The 23,372-nt window shown below is 41.3% G+C and overlaps 1 protein-coding gene and 1 non-coding gene across 9 annotated transcripts in view; both read left to right on the top strand.

The window, feature by feature from the left end:
• Positions 1-23,372, top strand: part of DAPP1 (dual adaptor of phosphotyrosine and 3-phosphoinositides 1) — a 47,815-nt gene that overhangs the window by 4,575 nt on the left and 19,868 nt on the right. For 7 of the 8 annotated variants that reach the window (XM_059664670.1, XM_059664706.1, XM_059664679.1 and 4 more), the window contains 2 exons: positions 11,811-11,933; positions 14,653-14,786. In XM_059664670.1, the coding sequence (XP_059520653.1) occupies positions 11,811-11,933; positions 14,653-14,786 (257 nt within the window). The remainder of the gene's footprint in view (positions 1-11,810; positions 11,934-14,652; positions 14,787-23,372) is intronic. The other variant, XM_059664723.1, reaches the window with a different exon arrangement.
• On the top strand, positions 17,424-17,561 carry LOC132224786 (small nucleolar RNA SNORA42/SNORA80 family). Its single transcript, XR_009450731.1, has one exon. It is a non-coding gene; the product is annotated as a small nucleolar RNA SNORA42/SNORA80 family (small nucleolar RNA).

Here is a 23,372-nt window from a genome sequence, read left to right as displayed (position 1 = left end):
TATCAATGTGTCCAGCAGCAAGAAAAACAAAAGTATCTGCAACTGTTGCTCAGCTTCACTGACACCTTGGCGGATGGGGTTGGGGGAGGGTGGGTAGCAGTAAGGGGCGAGAGGGTGGAGAACGGCCTAGGAGAAGCAAGAGGTGAGCTGGGAACAGTCGGGCTGTTTGCTGCTTTCAAAAATGAAGCCATGGGGGAATGAAACAAGTGATGAATAGCAGAGACAGCACCCAAATAACGAACCAGTGTGGGATTGTTTGTCAGTTAAAACCTTAAAATTCCAGAAAGTCTCTGACTATAACAAAGTTTCCTATAAGATAATGGAGAAATAATATAGTTGTATAGTTTATAAAGGGGTCACTACAGACACAAAAGGGATACTGAGAAATGCAAATAATTTAGGATATTTTTAAATTACATATTCAGATTATTTGAATATGTCTGACAAATACAATAACTATTTATATTGTATTTGAGAAATACAATAACTATCCTCTTTTCTATATACTTTCCCAAATACTTTTTTTTATAAGGAAGTGTCAGTGTCTGGTTGTGTTGGCCCGTGTCAAGAAACTAGACTCTAACTGCTGGATATTTAAGTAAACAAATGGGAACATCTCTCATTTCTCTACCCCTTAACCTTCACATGAAAGAGAAGGTTAGAATAGATCAGGGATCAGCAAACGATTTTTTGCAAAGAGCCAGGTCATAACTATTTTAGGCTTCGCAGGCCTGTGATCTCCGCCAAAACGTTTCACATCTGCCCTTGTGGTGGGAGAAAAGCCAGAGACAACAGGAACAATGACCATGATGGTGCTCAAACGAAATGTTGTTATTGGACACTGAAATTTGAATTTTATATAATTTTTATGAGTCACAAAATATTTTTTCTCCCTTCCCTCCCCTACCACTTAAAAACATAAGCTAATGGCTTTCAGGCCACACAACAACATGTGCTCTGGCAGGAGCTGGCCCTCAGGCGATGGTTTGCTCACCCAAGAAGTAGCTGATAACAACCCCAAGGAGTTCTTACAGTGAAGCAGGCGTTTGGCACGCACTAGCGCTGGTCTCTACTGGGTACTGGCATGCCACCTTTGCACGCAGAGGCTCAGTAGCAGAGGAATCAGCTGCCTGACATCTAGCGAATCTGGGTCGCGAATCCGAGCCGGGATTCTCTCTTGTGGCGATAGTCATTCTTCACTGACCCCCTACTCTGTGCCTGCACTGTGCCATTCCCATCCACGATGTCCTTTAGCCTCCACAATTACACGTTAATGTGTATAATTATGCCCATTTCATAGATGCAGAGGGTGACTTCAGTTTAGTTCTGTGAACTGTCCAGGTTACCGACCTCAGAGTGATGCAGCTGAGTGACACACCTAGGAGAGGACCCTCTTTCCACTGATCCAAGAAGGTATATGTTCTGATCATGGCAGTTAGTAATCACTGGGTGCTCACTATATGCCAGGCACTGTTTTAAGCCCTTGGCATGTAGCACTTATGAAAGTCACACACCACTATAGATAGATACTATTAAACATGTCATTCCCATTTACAAATGAGGAAAGTGAAGGACAGACCTTTGATAACGTGCCCAAGTTTTTACATGCTCAAAAGCTTCAAATTCATTTTTGCTCCAGAGTCCATGTGCCTGTCCACTAATGAAACTTCCTAATTTCCATCAAACTTCTTTCTTATTATATTAGCACGATATATTAGTGCTAGCATGAACTAAAAGAAATTCAAAATTCTGTGATCACTACAACCAACAAATTGTACTACTAAAAGACATTATTCTCTCACATCATTCATGTAATACACAAACATGCACAAGACAAAACCAGGTTATTATCCTAATTAATAAAAAACTTTATTGAATTTTGTGTAGATTTCATAGGGGTGGGGGCGCTAGACAAATTGATAAGGCTAAGAAAAAGTCTAGAAAAGTCAAAGCTTTAAAGGAATCTGATGACAGATCTGTGATAACGAGTAGAGCACTAATGCTTGTTCCTCTTCTGTGCACAATTCTGTAATCTTGGAGTCTGAAAACGGAAGGTGCGTCTCTTGGGGCGGTAGGAGAATATGTAACTGGTGTGCAGTTTGCTCTCTCTTTGACTCAAGCAAATTTCCTCTTCAGTTGTTGTGTTTTCTGTTCCTCTATGGGTGGTGGTGACTTCCTTCGCCTTACATGTGGACATCTGTTCACACAGGTTCTTCATGTTGAGTGGGGTCACTTTGTTTCATTCATTCACTTTCCCATTCATTCAGGGATCCATCTGCTGTTGATGACATATGCAGTGCTGGTGAGGGATATTGAAATTAAGAGGGGAAAAAAAAGGTTGTCCATGGCAGAGAACAGAGTACAGAGAACAGAGAATGCACAGGCCTGTGCAGTTAGAGAATGCAAGGTAGAGTGGCTTGAGGGCGGTAACTGTCTGCATAAAGCGTATGTTATATAGCAGGGCGGAAGGGGATAATGGGACCTGGAGAAGATGCTCTTGAGACTGATAGGATTTTGTTGTCAGTTGAAGTCAGAAAACAATGAAATAGAGGGGAGATAGCTAATAAAACAAGGAATCTGGAATCTTTCTGCATCCCCCAACGTTTGGGGCTCTTTCCTCTAGTCCAGCGGTTCTCAACCTGTGGGTCGCGACCCCTTTGGGGGGTCGAACGACCTTTTCACAGGGGTCGCCTAAGACCATGGGAAAACACATATATAATTACATATTATTTTGTGATTAATCACTATGCTTTAATTATGTTCAATTTGTAACAGTGAAAATACATCCTGCATATCAGATATTTACATTACGATTCATAACAGTAGCAATATTACAGTTATGAAGTAGCAACGAAAATAATTTTATGGTTGGGGGTCACCACAGCATGAGGAACTGTGTTAAAGGGTCACGGCATTAGGAAGGTTGAGAGCCACTGCTCTAGTCATAGCTTCCCAAAAGAGGCCCACTCTGTCCCCTGTACCAGCCCAAAATTGTCAAGGGCAACGCCGCCCCAAAACAATGGCCCTGAAGCAGCCTTTTACGGGGGACAGGCTGCCAGAGTGCCCAGAGTAAGTGCAGAGTCAAGCTTGATTCTACTCAGACATGAGGCCTCCTAAGAGATCCTCTGGTTTTGGATTTCTGTGCAGCCCTGCTAGTGCTCCTCAAGTTCTTATCCACAGATATTTTTTCTAGTCAGTCATCGAGCTTTGGGTCCCATTCCAAATCAAACAAACATTCCCTGGTCTTTTGGTCTTTGTAGCCATGCCTGCACCGTGCAGGCCAACCTGGGGACTGGACAGATGGGCCTCTGCTAGAATGAGAAGCCATTTGCCACCCCTCCCTCAGCCTCTCCCAGTCTCTGACAACCCTGGGTGTTGATCCACCTCTGCATTGGACTCTTTATGGGTCTCTGTCCTTCTCCTCTTTGGCTTCTGCCTTTGTCTCTTGAATACTGTTTGGGTCCTATTTGTGTTCCTAAATCACTGTCCTGTATGCTTCCGGCTATTTATGTGATCTGGTGTGCCTTTCCTTCTCTGTCTCCAAGTTTTGGTCTCTAGCTTTCTATCTCTGTAGCTCTTAACTTGTGTGTCTTTGAGTCTTTGTGCCACTCTGTGTCTCCGAATCTCTGAGTCTCTGTCTTTCTCTCTATCTCTGTGTTCCCATCTTTCAGAACTTCTTACCTCATTCCTCGGATTCCTTCAAGAACAGGTTTATCTGGGTCTCCAACTCCCACAGAATTATCTTCCTCCTTTGAATCCTGCCTCTCTTTAGGTGAGCCCGAACAAAACAACAACAAAAAACTTGGGGCCCGCCTTTACTTCATTGTTTGACCAGACACTCACATAATTCTGCCTGTCACCAGATCAGGTATGCTTCTCAAAGCCGGGGCAGCTGGCCTCACCATTTAGCTCTGCTGTTAGCACATGCAGATTTAAAATGGCAACATGGAAAACCACAATCTGGTTTCATCACAGAAACCTCCTTCCTGGAAAGACTGGCAAGTCCTTCTTTCAGCCTCTCCTGTGATTACACTATGCCTATCTGAGGCCTCATTAGAGCTTTCCAACTCCTGTGCAAAGCCTTTGCTTGGTTCTCTGTCCTTGGACAGAGCCCACCTCTATGGCCAATGGAAAGATAAGCCCACATTTGTGATTATGGCAGTTAATGTTCATCAATGGACCATACTGTCTTTTCTTACATATGTCACAGTTTGCCGATAATGTAAATTGCCGCATGGATAGCTCTTGAACTAAATAAGACATTTCCTTATCCTAAACCATGATTTCTGATGGTAGAAAGGGCCAAATGCTTTATCTTTCACAAAATCAAAGAACCTAGTACCAACTCCATAAACAAATGAACATGAAGGAAATCAGCAACTAAGCAATCCTATGGAATGACTCAAGGTTTAAGGACAGACTGACTCAAGTTAGGATTGCTTAGAGTGGGATTACCTAACAGTCATTTTAGAGAACAATCTCCACCTTGTTCAGAAGGGCTCTGAGGCCAAGTATAGGCTTAGCGAGAAAGTAGACAGATCGGTGAGCTTTATCTATGGCCTTAGAAAGGGGGAGTGGCATCATATGCTATGAGTTTGTTCTCATAGTTTGAGCAGTGGTTCTCAACCTTTGGGTCGCCACCCCTTTGGCAGTCGAACGACCCTTTCACAGGGGTCGCCTAAGACCATCCTGCATATCAGATATTTACATTATGATTCATAACAGTAGCAACATTACAGTTATGAAGTAGCAACGAAAATAATTTTATGGTTGGGTCACAACATGAGGAACTGTATTTAAAGGGCCAGAAGGTTGAGAACCACTGGTCTAGAGAGTTGAGAAAGTGTGTCAGGGTCATTGAAAAGTGAAAGTAATTTTGAAAGTGAAGAAAAGGAGGAAATTTTGAGTGCTTTTGTTGGCTGTTCAATTCCAGGCCATGTTAGCTGCTTTTACACAATTGGGTTGAACCCATTGCTTTGGGTTGAAATGTATGTCCTTACATTTCAAAATGTATGTCTCATTACAATTCTAATGGGACAGAATCTAGGTTCTCTATTACTTCTCTTTGCCTGGAAGGAAGAAAATATGTCATTAAATATATGAATAATCTGTAGACAGGGGTCACTAAGAAATTTTCTCATGAATAAGTATGTCATCTAAGTGGATATGTGGCTCATGTTTTAAAGGGAAAGAGCACTTTCTGTGTGAGTTTCTAACAAGACCTCAGGGCAGAGGAGCAAGGCTTCCCATTGTTTTCAAATACCAGGTGCCGCCTACAAGTGTCTTAAGGTCAGTTTAGTGGGTCACGGTCAGTATTTGTTCAAAGAAATGCAAGGGGAAAGAACAGTGAATAGCATCTAGAATAGTAATGTTTCCTATAACATTTTTGGCTTTCTGTGTGTGTTTATAATGTATATCTGTATGTGTGTTTATACATATGGAGAGAGAGAAATACAAAATGTATTTATATCACAGGCCAATTCAAAAAGTTGAATGCAAAATGCGATATAAGCTTCTATCAGTAAATTAAGACAGTAAAACCCACGGGGATAAGAATCCATGAAGGTTCCACTATGCTGGGGTGACTTCCCAGAAGGTTCCAGCAGGAAGGGGCACTGAGGGAGAAGAGGCTGAATTTGGGAGCCAGTTTTCTGGATCAAGCTTGTCCTTTTTCTCTGTGGTTGAGCTTATTTCCTGTACCTCGCTGAGAGGCAGCTATGAAAATTCTGTAGTGGGTGGGTGTTTCCTAATTTGTGACTGTATCTCGGAAGGGATAATACCACCGTTTCCTTCAGGGTCAACTGCTGGTTTTGATCATCTCAAAAACCCAGTACAAATATTCCTTTGAAGCTTCATGAGTCTCTGCTCTGTTGCCTCTATCAGCTCTGAGACACAGTAATGGCAACACGTGGGCCATGGGGCGGGGGTGGGGGGTGGAATATAACATTGCTTTGAATGTATTGTTACAAATCCTTGCTCTTTTTTTTTTTTTTCCTCCAGGGAAAATGAAACAAACAAACAAAAAAATGTTTTTAGTGTTAGGAAAATGAACCTTATTCCAAACTCTTCCCAGCACCTAGCACAATGTCTGGTATAGTCAGAATATGTTGTATAATTAGCAATACTTATATCTTATTTTCTCCTGCAAAAGTTAGAGAGTCATATAAAACATGTATAAAAGAAGACTGTTCTAACGCATGAAAATAAAGAGGGTCTTCTTATGAGGCATTATGTTAGTCACCTTGACAGATGAGAGAAAACCGAGGTTGCTACGTGAGTGGGGTCACGTGCTAGTAAGGCTGGAGACAAAGGCATCTTCTCCCCACAGTTCTCACTGGCACTGCATGGATGTTCCGGGTCTAAGTTAGAGGCTTATTAGCATTCCTTTTCACTTGGCATTTCCCAATAGGAAAAAGGTTTCTTCTTGCCATTAATTCTAAAGACATCACCCTTCAAATGCGGGGGGCGGGGCGCGGGGGGGCGGGGGGCAGGGGGAGGTGCTAATGGAGTAGCAGAGGAAAATGACTTACATGTGAGATGTAATCAACAGTAGGTTCAGTGTGAATCAGCAGCGTGATGCAACTGTCCAGAAAGTAGCGCAATCTTGGGTTTCCTTCAGGTGTACCGGCAGCTAGAATAAGGGGGACCTGTGAGGCTTTGTTTTTCAAGTCAGACTTTAGCGTCAGAACTTAGTGTTAAGTTGATTATAAGAATTTGCAAAATAGTCAAAGGAGATAAGGTTTCTGGGTGATAAGGTCCCTGGGTGCTAAAGGGACGGAAGAACTGTCATAAAAGGAGAAGTTGAAGATGATGGAAAGGGAAGAGAATACATTCTAAATGCTTTTAACTATTTGTTTGTTTGTTTTTTTTTTAAGTTTAAGTCTAACACCAAAAAACAGCTTTTGGACCATCTGTTGAAATCAGGAAACTAGCAATTCAATGTAGGAAGAGTCTCCTGGCATCAGCTATGGAAGCATGGAATGAGCTTACCTATAAAAGAGTGAGTTCCCCGTCATTATCAGCAGAACGGCTGGGAATGACTGGTCACTATGACACACGCTGACCACCAGGGGGCAGACGCTCAATGCAGGAGCTGCCCCCTGGTTGTCAGTGCGCTCCCACAGGGGGAGATCTGCTCAGCCAGAAGCCAGGCTGACGGCTGCCAGCACAGTGGTGGTGGCGGGAGCCTCTCCCGCCTCCTCAGCAGCGCTAAGGATGTCTGACTGCAGCTTAGGCCTGCTCCCCGCTGGCAAGTGGACATCCCTCGAGGGCTCCCAGGTTGCCAGAGGGATGTCTGACTGCCACCTTAGGCCCGATCCCCCCAGGGAGCAGGCCTAAGCCAGCAGGTGGACATCCCCCGAGGGGTCCCAGACTGCGAGAGGGTACAAGCCGGGCTGAGGGACCCCCCCCCCCCCCGAGTGCACAAATTATTGTGCACCAGGCCCCTAGTTAGAAAATAACGTTGTGTCCTTCAAGGCCTACTTCCATGTTGGCTCACTTAGGGAGTGGTCTTCATTGGGTGCTTCACTCTCTAGTATAAAGTTGGCAAAGTATTTGTCTTGTGCTCCTGACTTGATTAATGGTTTCTTGAAGCCCAGCCAAAGGCTTTCCCATTTTTGTCCTTTGGACCTGCCCAGCACAATGCCTTGCACAATGCTTTGCACAGGTTTGAAGCTTAATAAATAAAGATTTTGATAGAAGGTAGAGAAGGTTGATTGTGAGAAAACTACCAATGTCATTCTACTATATTTTCAACTTTTAGTTCTTCATAGACACAAATGGACATATTTCTACAAAAGATACGTAATATTATTTGTTTTTATAGTTACTTCCCTGGAAGATATGCTCATCCTAAGTTTCTGGGGGGAAAATGTTTAACTCAATTAAAAGAGGAAGTTTGGGCACTTATGAAAGAGCTATTTGGGGAATGAGGATCCTCACTGCCCCACAGACATCAGAAAGTGTATGTTGGTGACTGTCTGGCAGGCCCAGGACTCCATAAAATCCAAGAGACGTCAAGATTGACTCAACAAGCTGTCACCGAAATGTTCACTGTGATTCTTCTTGCTTTATACTCTGTATTTTTATGTATTTATGATAAATAATTATTATTTAAAAGATTAGAATAAAAAAATTCTTAGCAAAACTGCCATCAAGCTCTAATTATCGAAGAATTCTGTAAATGCTTTAAACACAGACTTCAGATCTCATTGACAAGCATCTAAAGGAATGTTCAAATCCTTAGTTTTAGAATTTTGTTGATCAAAATTTGTTGCTTCAAATATGTAATCTACTGACTCGAACTAAATCTTATTCTGAAATGTTCATTCAAAATTTAATTATTGGCAAAAGGTATTTAAGAACTTAGAACCTTGTAGAGATTAGAGTTTTGATTGTAGCCAAACCTGAAGTATTTTTATAGCTTCACTTTTAATTCTTCCCGTTGTCTTTTTTTAAATTAAAGTATAATTGACATACAACATTATATTAGTTTTAGGTTCCAATTGTCCTTTGAAAGCGCTTTGTAGTGAGAAGATTTGAACCTGTCAGTGAATCAGTTGAATGAATGAGGCTGCTTTGTGGGTAATAATTCAATAGGTTTTCTTATAAAATGTTTTTCCTTGCAATTCCTTTAAGCTGGCAAATACATTTCTAGTACAGGATAGAGGCATCTCTGCCCCAGAGAGGAAATGTGCTAAAGAAACACACATTAGGAAATGCAGATTTAGAAAATAGCTTGGAGACCTGTGTAGAAACTTCCTTACATGGACAGTCTTACGTTTTGCTTTTCTTATAAGGCTAACATTTCGGGCCATGGGATGTTGCAATGGATGCCAGCGTGGCTCACGACAGCAGGATCCCTCACACCCAGAATCAGGCTCTTCCTTGAAAGTCTTGTACACCATGCATGCTTCCCTAATAGCACTTCATTGACTGATATTGACATTATTCGTGTAATTGCCTGTGTCCCCTTCCTCTCCCCTGCCCTGGACTATGGGTCCCTTTGCAGTAGCAACTGTCCCTGGTACCTAGCTTTCTGTGGTCTGAAATAAATTGAAAGATAAAAATTATATTTGAGCAGTAAGAAAATTACAGCATAGAGGATGCATCCCAAGTTGTGGCTCTGTGGATCTCAATGGCTTCATGCTTACAACAATATGTACTAAGTTTTGCTGTTTGCCAGGCCTGTGTTGACCATTTCGTGTGTGTTAATGTGAGCAGTACTCACAAATGACCCATGACGTATGACTATTGTTTTTTTTTAATCTTCAGCCAAGGAGTGAGGATATTTTTTCCAATGATTTTAGAGAGAGTAGAAGAGAAGAATGGAGAGAGAGAGAGAGAGAGAGAGAGAGAGAGAGAGAGAGAGAGAGAGAGAGAAATATTGATGCACGTGCCCCCACTGGAAATGGGGACAGACCTGCAACCCAGGTAGGTGCCCTTGACCAGGAATCAAACTCGCAATCATCCTGTGTACAGGCTGAGGTTCCAACCACTGAGCCCACACCAGCTAGGGAACGAGGTATGACTATTATTAATCCTATTTTAGAGGTGAGAAAACTGAGGTTCAGATTAATTATGTAACTTGTACAGCTAATAAGAGTTATCACCTGCTCCAGAGGCTACATCTTAATCACTAGGCTGGACTGCCTCCACCATGCCATTAAGGCAATAAGAGCAAGGTGCAGAAGAGTGTGCCTAGAATGCTCTATTTCCATGGAGTTAAGAGAGAGGACATATTTAAATGCCTCTCGATTAACAATTTTCCACCTTTTTATCTCATGACACACATAAACTAATTACTAAAATTCTGTGGCACACCAAAAAGTATATTTGCTGATCTGACAAAAAATGGGTATAGCCCTAGCTGGTTTGGCTCAGTGGATAGAGCGTCAGCCTGCGGACTGAAAGGTCCCAGGTTTGATTCCAGTAAGGGCACATGCTCAGGGTGCAGGCTCGATTTCCAGGAAGCAGCCAATCAATGATTCTCTCTCATCTTGATGTTTCTATCTCTCTCCCTTCCTCTCTGAAGTCAATCAATACATACATATATATATATATATATATATATATATATATATATATATATTCAATCAAAAAATATATATATTTTTTAAATGGGTATAATTTTAATTGACTTACAAAATAATAATAATAATTATTATTTGCTCCAAGTGACTTCTGAAAAAATCAGGTGCCTATACTTGTATATAAGAATTTCTGGTACCAAGAATTAACCAATCAGCCTAGCCACTGTGGCTCAGTGGTTGAGCGTCAACCTATGAACCAGGAGGTCATGGGTTAATTCCTGGTCAGGGCACATGCCCAGTCTGTGGGCTCAATCGGGAGCATGCAAGAGGCAGCTGATCAATGATTCTCTCTCATCATTAATGTTTCTATCTCTCCCTTTTCCTTCCCCTCTGAAATCAATAAAAATAAAATGAATTAGCCAATCAGAAGCAACCTTACTATGCAACATGACCGATAATATGCAACTCTATTATATGACCTATATTTATTATATGACCTATGTACTTATGGTTTAAGACAGGGCATTCACACCAGATGCCTATTGTGTTCGCTGTTGTCATTTTTTTACTTGATAATCTTAAACAAAAGAGGTCAGTGCCCCTGACTAAATAGTCAGGTATTGCATGTTTTAAAAATTCTGGTGGCAGACTGAATGAAAATAGCCGCTCTAGATACATAGGATATCTCTTAGGAGAAAACACAGGAAAATGGTTAGCCTAGGTGTCCTCTGGGTGAAGGACCAGGGACACTGAGGATTAAGGGTAAGAAAAAAAGCTTTATTTTCACTGTCTTCTTTTGAAAAGTATTTGGAATTTTTTTCTTCTACCATGGACATATGTTACCTTTTCTAAAACGACTTTTATTTTTAACACATAGATCAATTTGAATCTCTTTGGGACTTTCCCAGCTCTTCAGATCTTTGTCAGTTAGAAACAATATTAGATGGGGCTTGCATCTTGCATAAAACATCTGAAATCCTTGTACTCAACTTCATTTCACTCATGACAATGGCCTCTAGTATAAAAGCCCAATGGTTTTCCACACTGCAAAAGGTGGTACCACACTTACAAGAGAGACTGTGAGAGCGAAAACAAATGAAAGAGCGGAAATTGGCCAAAGCCTACTCTTACTGTTATTTTTAATTTGGACTTCTAAAATATTTCCTGTTTACAAAGTAATTTTGTATGTTTGTCTGCCACGACCATGACAAAGTACCACCAAATGTGTGGCTTACACAAAAGAAATGTATTGTCTCACAGTTCTGGAGGCTAGAAGCCCGAAGTCAAGGTGTCCATGGGGTTGGTTCCTGCTGAGGGCTGTGAGGGAAGGCTGTTCCAACCCTCCCTCTTAGACTTGTAGATGGTCATCTTCACATTCACATGGCACTCTCACTATTTGCAAGCCTGTCTCCAAATGTCCCCTTTGTATGAGCGGGCACCGGTCATATTGATTAGGGCCCATGCCAATGATCTCACAACTTGCTAAATACCTTATTTCCAAATAAGGTCACATTCTCCGGTTTGGGGGTTAGGCCTTGAACATATGAATTTTCAGAATACAATTGAACCCCTAACCCTTTGCTAGGAGCCAACCCTCTCTGCTCCCCCCTTTAGCCACACCCAGGAATTTCCCTGTCCTGGTGTTCCGGCTGAGAGCTTAGTCCCCTGGCTACCTCTGGGGGAATATTGCTGAGGTAATCCTCCTCGAGAGGAAAAGCCAGTGAGAGGAGAGTCACCTTGCGGTTTGCCCTGAGTGACAGCACTTTCTCTCCTTCCTAGGTGGTACCACGGCAACCTCACACGCCACGCAGCCGAGGCCCTTCTCCTCTCAAATGGATGTGACGGTAGCTACCTCCTGAGGGACAGCAATGAGAGGACCGGGCTGTACTCGCTCTCTGTGAGGTATGATGCTCAATGCCGCTATGAATTCAGCATGGTCCCATCTCTTACTGACATGGCCATTGACTTGATCATCACGCTCAAATAGCCAGATAGCAAAATCCTCTCGGTTCTTGGTAGGCCAGCCCATCCAAGGATTCCCAGCTCTGAGTGGTGAGACTGTTAAAACACACCGTGGCTCCTCCCACTGGCAGGTAAAACATGGCAGAGCCGAAGGAGACTTTCCTCGAACCGCTGGTGGTGCGTGAGGTCCGAAAGGTTGACAACCGAAACCGTTTGCTTGACGGATAAAGAAACAGAAAGCTGAAGTGGTAAACTATCCTATACCCAATAAACCAACGATACAAACAGCACCGGGATCCACATCCCTTATTGCTGGCCTAGTGTCCTTCGAATATTTTTTACTTCCTGGAAAATCAGAGTGATTTGCCACTTTCATAATCACTGACCTTCTTTCTCAGGTCCCATTTCCCCTGGATGTTAACAAAATTAGTCCCTGCCAGGTACACTCACCACAGTGATGGCCCAGTCCTCCCAGGGTCTCGCTCCTCGCCCCTTTCTCCTGGATGGCCTCCGTATCAGAGAAGTTGACCTTGCCAAGAGATATAAGCCGGGAGAGTCGCTGGTTCTTCGGCAGCGTCTGTCACCTAGCCTTCTGGTGGCAGGTCGCAAGTCTTCGTGGGCTCATGGGCACTTGCCCCTGGCTTAGACCAGGCCTGTGAGGACTCCATGAAACTGCCTTGGCCACCTACTCAATAATCTCAAACTGTTACTATTTTATTACTGTTCTTTTGATGCCACCAAATACCTTCATGTCGCAGTCCCTCATGTTGATCACTGATCCCTCACAATAAGATTTCCTCTTTTCTTTCCGGCTCCATGAGGTGCAGGCCTCCTTGTCACTAACTCAGTAGCAACATCTATACTCCTTTCTCTCTGACTCCTCCTTCCTACCCAGCTCAGCAACTTTTGCTCTAAAGAAACAAAAACCCATCAGCAGAGGTGACAGGAACTATAGGCCAGCTCAGGAAAATAAAAAAAAATATTTAAGAACATCTGTGCCTACCATCTTTGACAAGTATTATAGAAGATTCAAGGAACTTGCTTTTAGGAATTGTAGCTTCATATTAACAATAAGACATTTCCAAATACCTCCCTGCAAAATAGAGTGTGGTAAATGATATGAAAGAAAGAAAAATAAGTGCTTGGATTGTTGAGAAGAGAAAAAGCAAGTAACGCAAGCTGGACAGGTTTTGCATACTTGATGAAGTCGGTGGCATTTGAATGGACACTTGATCAGAAACAAAGGAGAAGAAGTTGCAGGTGGAGGGAACTGTCTGAGCTAAACTCCTAGGAGAATTACATGTCTCAGGGTGTGGTCCCCAGACCAGTAGTATCACCTAAGAATGTGGTAGGACTGCAAATTCTCAGACCCCACCCTGGATCTACTGAACCAAGGCCCAGAAATCAGGGTTTTAACCAGGCCTCCAGATGATTCTAACTTCTTTCTTTTTTTTAATTGACTTCAGAGAGAAAGGAAGAGGGAAGGAGAGATAGAAACATCAATGATGAGACACAATCTTCGATTGGCTGCCTCCTGCATGCCTTCCATTGGGGATCATGCCCGCACCCCAGGCATGTGCCCAAACCGGAAATTGAATCGTGACCTCCTGGTTCATAGGTCAATGCTCAACCACTGAGTTACACCAGCTGGGCTGATTCTGATTTCTGAAGCATGTGAAAGTCAGGGCATGCCCTGCACAGAGAAGAGAAGAATAGTGGGATTCAAATATATATACTATATGTAATTTATAATTTATTTAATGCTCTGCCACATTCCAAAAATGAGATGGAAAATGACAATGTAGGGAATTTTATATTTTAGTCAGTAGGCAGTAGAACAGGCATGGAAGGAAAAGGGCTGGCCTTACATAACTAATTAAGTGACAGAAGCAGAATTCAGACCAACTCCCAAACAAGTAAGGGAGGAGGGCTGAGGACAGAGAAGATGCGACCTGCCATTTCCATCATCTCTCTTCCCTGCTCTTATTAAATTCCTGCTCCTTAAGGAGGTTAATGTTCAAGGACTCTTTCCACAAGTTACAGAATGCATAGGGAGAATTGTCTCTTATCTTCCACTAGTGTGAAAAATTCACAAGAGTACACTCTGCCAAAAGAAACTATGTCAATGATTATGTCATAATTCTCAGTTTTTAAGGGGATTGAATGTTGATATGAAATACCTAAGGTTACTATTTTTCTTCAAAACTGAAACTCATCCTATATAATAAAAGGGTAACATGCAAATTGACCCTAACAGGGGAATGACCAGTCACTATGATGGGAACTGACCACCAGGGGGCAGACACTTAAAGCAGGAGCTGCCCTCTGGCAGTCAGTGCACTCCCACAGGGGGAGCTCCGCTCAGCCACAAGCCAGGCTGATGGCTGCGAGCACAGTGGTGGTGGCAGGAGCCTTCCATGCCTCCTTGGCAGCACTAAGGATATCTGACTGATGGCTAAGCCATCAGTAGGACCTCCCCGAGGGCTCCCAGGCTGCCAGAGGGATGTCTGGTTGCCAGCTTAGGCCCAATCCCCCTGGGTGTGGGCCTAAGCTGGCAGGTGGGCATCCCCTGAGGGACTCCCCACCCCAGTGCACGAATTTTCATGCACCAGGCCTCTAGTTTGTTATAATAACGTAAACATTTGTTTTTCCTTTTCAGAGCCAAAGACTCTGTCAAACACTTTCATGTTGAATATACCGGATTTTCATTTAAATTTGGCTTTAATGAATTCTCATCTTTGAAGGATTTTGTCAAGCATTTTGCAAATCAGCCTTTGATTGGAAGCGAGACAGGTAAGCTCTGAACACATAGATCCTTGACCTATGAGCCATTGTTTTGGGCTGAGGAGGAACAGGTGGATTTCAATAAAATACTTGTCAATTCTATTGAATTATGTGGGTATAACAGGCAATTGGATTTATTTAGAAAGTTTTTCCCAATTACTGTGCCATATCCTACATTAATAAATTATATACATAAATTTATATTTATGTGTATCTCAGTATTATCTTTAGGAGAAAACAATGTGCTTTCTGAAAACAATAATTTTTGTTGGAATATTATTTAAAGGATTGATTAAAAGTACACAATTTCTTTAAAATGACCTAGTCACTTTATAATAGTATATACAATAAACAAAGAAAGAACAAAAATAAGAATAACTTTTTGATGCCTCACAATTTTTAGGTAGGGTAGTTTGCATATTGGGGAGACCCATAACAGATAAGTTTGAGCCTTCTTAAAAACATAATTTGTATTTAAATTTCCAGAAAGATCACTGAATATTGAAAATATTGACTAAAAATTGCTGTCCTGAGAAATTCCTTCATTTCATCATAAAATTCTCTTTGTCTTGTCTTGGTTTCTCTTAAGTTTTTAAATTGGACTTACATATGGCTAAAACATTTTAAATTTGTCTATTTGAGTTGTTAGAGTCAAAGCAGAATATGAAAGTTAAAAAGCAAACAAATACACTATCTTAGTATTTGAATTATCAAAGTTTTTTTGTCCAGACTTTTTAAATAAATGATCATCCCTATATTTGTGATATAGAGTCACAATTTTATATGTCCTAAATGGTAATTTTCTGTCAATCAAAAGTTGGCAATTCCAAGAACCTATGGCACAGAGGAACTCACAACTTGATAGCACAACTGGTTACTGTGAACTTGTACATACTGTCTTCTTGGTAAACATGGCCAGGGGGCTTTTTGTTAACTTCAGTGTGGTGGGAAGAGATGCCATCATTGTCTTTTCCTTTTCTGCTATTTCTGTGGTCTGGATAGACCCTGGTATGAATCATGCAATGTGAAGTAGAGATGAAAAGCACAGCGGAAACCACAAAATATTTGCCTTACTTTATACTGACCATACAAGGCCTATAATAGAATATCCCAAACTTTAAAATTGAAGCTATAATTATTTTTATGGTGGAAATTCCCCCTATCAGCCCTGAAAATTACTTCACCATTTAACCAGAAGTAGTTCTCATAACCAAATGGTAGGTAGGGATGTATTTATTTCCGTTGCTACTTTGGCCTTGGCAAGCATTTCAATTTCTCAAATCCCTTCACTTGTGACTTATTTCCTACTTGTGTCCAACCCTACACTTAGTATTATTCAATTCTTGGTCGCTGGCAATAGAGAGGATATTTCTGAAGCCAAAAACTTTGTCAACTTCTATCCTTGTCCTTCTCCGTGTCCCCCAGATCCTGATACAGTGCATGGCACTTTGGGTGAACAAATGGATGGATGACTATGAAGAGGAACTCTTTGTAGCCTTCAAAACCATTACAATTATTACCTCCCAGCATTCTCTTCTTTCTCCAAAGTCAGCTCCTTTCTTCTAAACTCTCCTCCTAGAATCTATTTTCAACCCCTTTAATCATTCTCTGTACTCTTTCCTGGACTTTCTTGAAGTTAGGGGAAAGTTACCCATTCTGCCTACCAACAGATTTCAAAACAATTTAAGATGAAAGTGAATCAGAGCTTTTTGGTTGAACCTTTCTAGCACTGATCCAATCACCAGGCAAGAGGCTCACCTGAGATTGACAGTGAATTTGGGACAATGCTAAAAACCCCGTAAATACATTTATCCAGCTAAAGGAGGCTCATGATTAATGCATTAGGGATTGTAAGAATTTGTAATCCTGACTCCTACAGTAGTTTTCTCCAAAGCTAAAGCTTGCTATATTGTTATCATTATTTTATAGTACTATCATTATGTTATTGACGGTAATAAAATTCAGGAAACTAAGTTTTAATACCCTCCACTGAATCTCCTCTGTTCTATTCATTATCCAATAGAGAATTTGTTGCTACTGAAATACCCAAGTCCAGTCCTTCCCATTCTGAGGCTATCTTGGGTATTTCAGAACCCCTGCTACAGAACCTGGTGCTGATGAATATGCACATGACTCACTGGCTTCTGGCCCTTGAGTTAGATTCTGCTAACTTAAGAAATATCCCTCTTATCTGTCCCAGCCAGATGAAAACAAAGCCACTGAAGCTGGGAACAAGGGGCAAAACCCATGACAAATAAGTGTTCCAATTTTGCCCCTCTGGGAGTAATAGGCTTCAGGAAACTAGATAATGTGCTGAAGTCATGATGACTCAAGGACAGGTTTCAGAAGCTGCAGAGTAGGCTCTGTGACCTATGAAGAATGGTGAATGGAAACTTGGATGCCACCTTCTAAAAACCAGGTGTCTTCTTGTTCATTTAAGAGTTGGCTTCTGGCCCTGGCTGGTGTGGCTCAGTTTGTTGGAGCATCACCCTGTACACCAAAAGGTGGTGGGTTCGATTCCCAGTCAGGGCACATGCAGGAGGGAACCGATCAATGTTTCTCATATCGATGTTTCTCTTTCTCTTTCTGTCTACCTTCCTCTCTCAAAAAATCAATTAAAAAAGAAAGAAAGAATTGGCTTCTTCAGCATGGTAATGGATTTATGGCAGGCTCTTCCACTGTGGGCCTCTCATAGTGTTCCCATGCCAGAATAAACTGTGGCCTCGAACCATTGCCCAGCCTTCTTATCTGTGGGCTGTGAGCACTGAAGGAGGTTGTACAGTGTTTTGTTTTGTTTTGTTTTGTTTTGTTTTGTTTTGTTTTGAAATTGGCTTCTGGTGTTGGCTCCCTATGATCAGAGATCAGGAGGTCTCCGGACTGATTCCTTGTGTACCATTAGATGAAGTGCAAATTCTTCTTAAAGTTTTAGTTAGATAAAATATCACCAGGGGAAGCATTTGCCCGCCCAATGGATGAAGCCCTGCCAGGGTTCTCACCTCCAGGTCCTCCGAGAGGGAAGGACTAGACTTGGGTATTTCAGGCTTCTCCTCTCAGCCCAGGCCCCATTCAGACCAGACTCACCCTGCAGGGCCTGGAGAGTGAGTTTATTTAAGAGAGACTTTCTCACACTCATCCACTGGCAGGGATGGCACCACCTCTGAGGATAACAGAGAAGACCTGCAAATAGCCAACAACCGTACACCTTTGCCTTACAGTTACATTTAATGTCTTCAGTTGAGTAAAACCCAGACCACTTGGTTCTGGATTATAAAAACATATTTGTGGTCAAGATAGGTAAACATATTAATCTAAAGGGATGAATACTATTTTAAGATATATTTCTTTTCATTCTATTCCTATTCCCTACGCTTGAAACTCGAAGAATTTCTGGTTCCTTCTCTGGAAAATGAAGATTCCCTAAACAAGATCTAACTTTCCTGACAATTCTAAGATTCTCTTAGCATAATTTCCCCTTTCCCTTGCTATAATCTGCATTTAATCTCTCTAATCTCCATTCATGTTTCTGTTCACTCTAATTTCTCATTACTAATACCCATAAGCACTCTTAAGCTATTTCCAGTTTTCAAAATCCAATAATTTCCCAAGTATATCATAGAGATAAGTACCCTCTTGCTTTACTTTTCTCAATGACCCTTTTATCTTCTCACATATTGTATATTTCACTTTATTTTTTTTAAATATATTTTATTGATTTTTTTACAGAGAGGAAGGGAGAGGGATAGAGAGCTAGAAACATAGATCAGCTGCCTCCTGCACACCTCCTACTGGGGATGTGCCCGCAACCAAGGTACATGCCCTTGACTGGAATTGAACCTGGGACCTTGCAGTCCGCAGGCCAGTGCTCTATCCACTGAGCAAAACCGGTTAAGGCTTATATTTCACTTTAAAAAAATCTTTGTACTAGTATGTAAACTCTATGAGAAGAGAGATTTTGGTCAGTTTTATTCCCCTGGTATGTCCCAACACATAAAAGAATCAATGATAACAATTATCCACAACATTTCATGTTGGCTATCACATTACCAATGCCTGTATTGCAGTTTGCATGGCAACCCATAGCTAGCGGACTCCTGACAGTTAACGTTTACTTCCAAAGTTTATACAAAGCATAATTTGAACGATGTTTTGTGTTGCATGTATGCTCAGTAATGATTAAATTCAGAATTTGCCTTTCATTTTTAATATTAACATGTTATATAAAACCGTCTCTTTATATTTGTACATCGCTTCTAAATTCAACTCCAGTAGGCTTGAAAATTTGACTTTTTTTAATATGCTTAGTCCATTATTAATTTTTACCATATCCTCTTATGATTGACTAAGTTTCCTATATAGTCTTGAAAATATAGATAATTCTCTTTATGTTAAATTCTAAATATTATTAGAACAAAAATTACCTTTCTGTTACCCTTTGTTTCTATTGCAATACTTATGTACATAAAATTGCCATATATGATTTATGATAGGAATTACTAGGTTGTGACTTTAATCACCTAACAGCACGAAAAATTATATTAGTCAAATGCTTTGTTTGTACTTACCATTTATAGTAATTGGTTCTCAGTTTTGAAGATGCTATCTGGTTCTTTCTTAAATGTCAAATTTCCACTTCTCTTTTTGTTTTGAGGTGGGGATTCCCAACCTCTTGCTAACTGCTACGGTTGTTATTATATTTTGTGACACCAGCCGTTTTACTCAGGTAGCATTTTAAAATAATTAAGTTAAAACTATTTTTAATTTGAGAATTGTGTGACATTTCTGAAAATAATGAGGGACAACTTGGAATTTTGCTAAACCATGACCAGAAATCACTTCTTAGTTTATGTTTGCCAAAAATACATATTTTATTAGTTTGTGAAGAGGTGTTTTTGAAAAAGGAAAAAGCAAGCAAAAAGAGAATGAAACCAATATTTGTGGAGTGTTTGCTAAGTTCTAGGCATTCTATTATAAGTTGTAACAAATATAAAATTCTTTCATCTTCTGAACCACCCACAAGAAATGTGTAAAATGGTCCCATTTTCAATAGAGGAAATCAAAACTCAGAGATTTTTAAGTCATTTGCCCAAGATTACACACCTAGTAGGCATCAGAGCTGAGGTTGGAATCCAGACTAACCTAGTTCTAAGGTGTAGGAGCTTTTCACGCTCCTTGCTCTCTCCTGAAACTGCTCTTGTGGTTACACAGCGGTACAGCATTGCCACAGTGCAGCATGGCCTTAAACGGATTTGAATGGGAAGGATCTCTGTCACAGTACGTAATAGGATGTTTGTAGGATATGGTGAGGCTACACTACACATTTCAGTCCTATCCCTCTGTCTCTAAAGTCTATAATAATATTTTTGGCTCGTGATGTGAAGCCATTGTCCTAAAAAATGTAAATCGGTTTGAACATCTGTCTTTGTACATATTGCTATTTGAGAAATTATACTAGAGGAAATCTTAAAACAGAAAAAGACTGATCAGAAAACATCTCCCAAATACTTTGGCCCCTCTCATTCATGTCACTCCAGAAAGGCTATAAAACAGCCTCTGTAAATACAAGAAGGTAAAATCAAATTTAATGTTTGATGGAGGAAAAGAAAAATGAGACACAAAGATAAAATGACACCAGGAAAAAAAAAAAGTATTTCAAATGAATATTGTACGTCTATGGCAAATAGGACATGAATTTAGTTACTATTTCTTGCTCCTCAATTGGGGAGTTTAAGTAGATTTACAGATGTTAGAAGGGGCAGGGACCTCAGAGACCATTTAATCTTTTCTTTAGAAATGAAAAAACAGCCCTAGTGAGAAATGTTGAGGCAAAAACTCACACATCCTTTTCTGAAGCTGCCTCCTAAAGAATCAGTTTCTTAATTTTGATGTATGCACGATAAATAGAGTACAATATTTCACATGCCATACAGAGTTTTCATGGTGGTGACCACCAGAGCTGAGAATCATATATGGTATAATGAGTAAACAATTGAATTCCCAGTTCAACTTCAGTCCTAACAGTCACCAGCTGTGTGTCCTCATGCAAGTTGTATAACCTCTCTGAGCTTCAGTTTCATCATGTTATAAAATTCAGCTGATGGTGTAATAGTTCATACCTTAAATGGTCATGACTTGCAGTGAAGATTGAATGAGATTAAGCATGTAAGACATTTAGAATGATTCATCGCATGGCATACATACTCAATCATTATTATTGTTACTTAATGAAGTCCCTTTGTAGCAATTCATTCCATAATACTATATACAAGAGCTATACATTCTTTGGTATATCATGAAGAGTTAGTTTAGGGAGAGTTGAATGTGTATTTATCAAATGTGTATGATATCTTCTTCAAATTTTAAGTTCCTTCAAATGTAAATGAATGTGGTTGAGGTAGCACCATTTTATGATGGGTTATAGTCCATTTGCAGAGCAAAGAAGGATGGAGGCAAATCTTGAATATTCCTATAAACTCCACCTAGAAAGCCACTTCCCATTGGCAGGAAGAGACAGAGGAACTCACGCATAAGGCAGTTGCAGAGCTTGTTTTCTGAGCCTGAGGTCAATAACGAAACATGGATGGATGTGATCTCATCCTATATAATAAAAGCCTAATATGCAAATTGACCAAATGGGGGAACAACTGGTGGAACAACCTGTCGCTCTGATGCTCACTGACCACCAAGGGGCAGATGCTCACTGCAGGAGCTGCCCCCAGCCCGCAGGCCCCAGGCCAGCCAAGGCAGGTGCCAGCGGGGTCCCCCTCCCCGGCCAGTCGCCACGCCAGTTGCCCCACAGATCGGCCCTGATCACCGGCCAGGGCTAGGGACCCTACCCATGCACGAATTTCGTGCATTGGGCCTCTAGTTTTAATATAATTCATCAAATAGATATTGAATGCCAACTATGAACCGGGCACTTGTTAGCCACTGACAATTCAGTGATGAATCAGATATCACCCTTGAACATCTTACCATCCAGCTGGGGAGTCTGCTGGGTAAAGCACTAGGTTTAGTGCATGAAAGAAATACTCCAAACAGAAGTTCCCCTTTCAGGAGCGATGCGTGCTCGTGCGCTACACTCTGCTTCAGACATCAGACCAATGCCTGGGCTGGAGAGGGTTCTTACTCTTCCTGCTGGAATATAAGATGAGCTCTTCAATGCAACCTCATAGTATTACAGAGTAGGTATCCTGTAAGCTACGGTTCAGTCAAAGCACATCAAAATGCCTGTCTCGTTCCTCTTCTGATCACCTCAAAAATGTACGTCCACCAAGCATTTCTGAAATCAATTCAGTCCAAAGCAGGAAACAACAGTCTCCTTCATGTAGTTCAGAAACTGAGGTAAAACTAGCTGCCAGGTTTCCAAGGCCTGTGGTTGCTGATCTTCCTCCCTCTTTTCCTTCTATCAGCCCTGCCTCTGGCTGCCTTTTTATTTGAATCTTCCAGCCAAGTCCTGGAGTTCGTTTGATTTGAATATTATTAGCCCAGAGTCCCTCTCCTATGGAGCCAAGGCACTATCTTGAACCTTGGGTGGAAATTATAATGAGTCTGCAGTGGCTTAACTATATAAGTTTCTTTTTTCTTTTTTTAATATATTTTATTGATTTTCTACAGAGAGGAAGGGAGAGAGATAGAGAGTCAGAAACATCGATCAGCTGCCTCCTGCACATCTCCCACCAGGGATATACCTGCAACCAAGGTACATGCCCTTGACTGGAATCGAACCCGGGACCTTTCAGTCCGCAGGCTGACGCTCTATCCACTGAGCCAAACCGGTTTCGGCTATAAGTTTCTTTTTGATTGAAAATCATGTAAACCAACCCTGGCAAGCTGAATTTTTTTAAAAAAAGAGGGGTACAGGGTGAGAAGTGCAATTTGGGGGAAGGATATTAGTATCTCGCCCCAGAATTTAAGGACAAACCTGAAAAACATAAGGAATCATCCCAGTGATCATGGCAACTCTGAAGCTTTTAGCAAATTAGAATGCCTGCCTTGGTCTTGCTCTGATTACTTCAAAAATGTACCTCCACCCAGTGTTTCTGAAACCAGGTTTCATGTCAAAGGCAGGAAACAGCAGTTTCCTTCATGTGGTTCAGATATTGAAGGTAGTGGACCTTCTCTCCAGAGAAGCAACTAAGCAGATCCCCAAGAAGTGAGCCCAGTGAGTGCAGCTCAGGTGAGGCATTTAGGGGGAGGGCCAGGTCTGTGGGGCTCTGCTTTTGTATTGGGATGGGACATCCTCTGCACAAGGGGAAATCATTGTAAGCCCAGCAGCCGTGCTGACAAGTCTGTATATTGGCCCTTCCTTGGGAAGAATGGTCAAATAGGGAGACCTGTCTTTAAGAAGGCCAGATTTTTATCAGCAGAAGTTGCCATTTTGTAAGGAGTTTATCATTTTCTTCATTGTGCCATTCAATCTGACCTCTTTCATGGTCTTACTCTAGTTAAAATCAATTTACAGTCAGTTCTACATTCCTGATTGACTTCATATCATTTCTTTCAGTTTAGCTTCTATTGGTTAAACTTTAGAAGAGGCTTTCAAAATAGAATTTGGGTCCCGCCAGTGAAGATATGGAGAGCCACACTTGAAGTTAT

The sequence above is a fragment of the Myotis daubentonii genome, chromosome 1 (assembly GCF_963259705.1).
Source record: "Myotis daubentonii chromosome 1, mMyoDau2.1, whole genome shotgun sequence".
Classification (NCBI taxonomy): domain Eukaryota; kingdom Metazoa; phylum Chordata; class Mammalia; order Chiroptera; family Vespertilionidae; genus Myotis; species Myotis daubentonii.
This window is presented reverse-complemented; position numbering and strand designations above follow the sequence as displayed.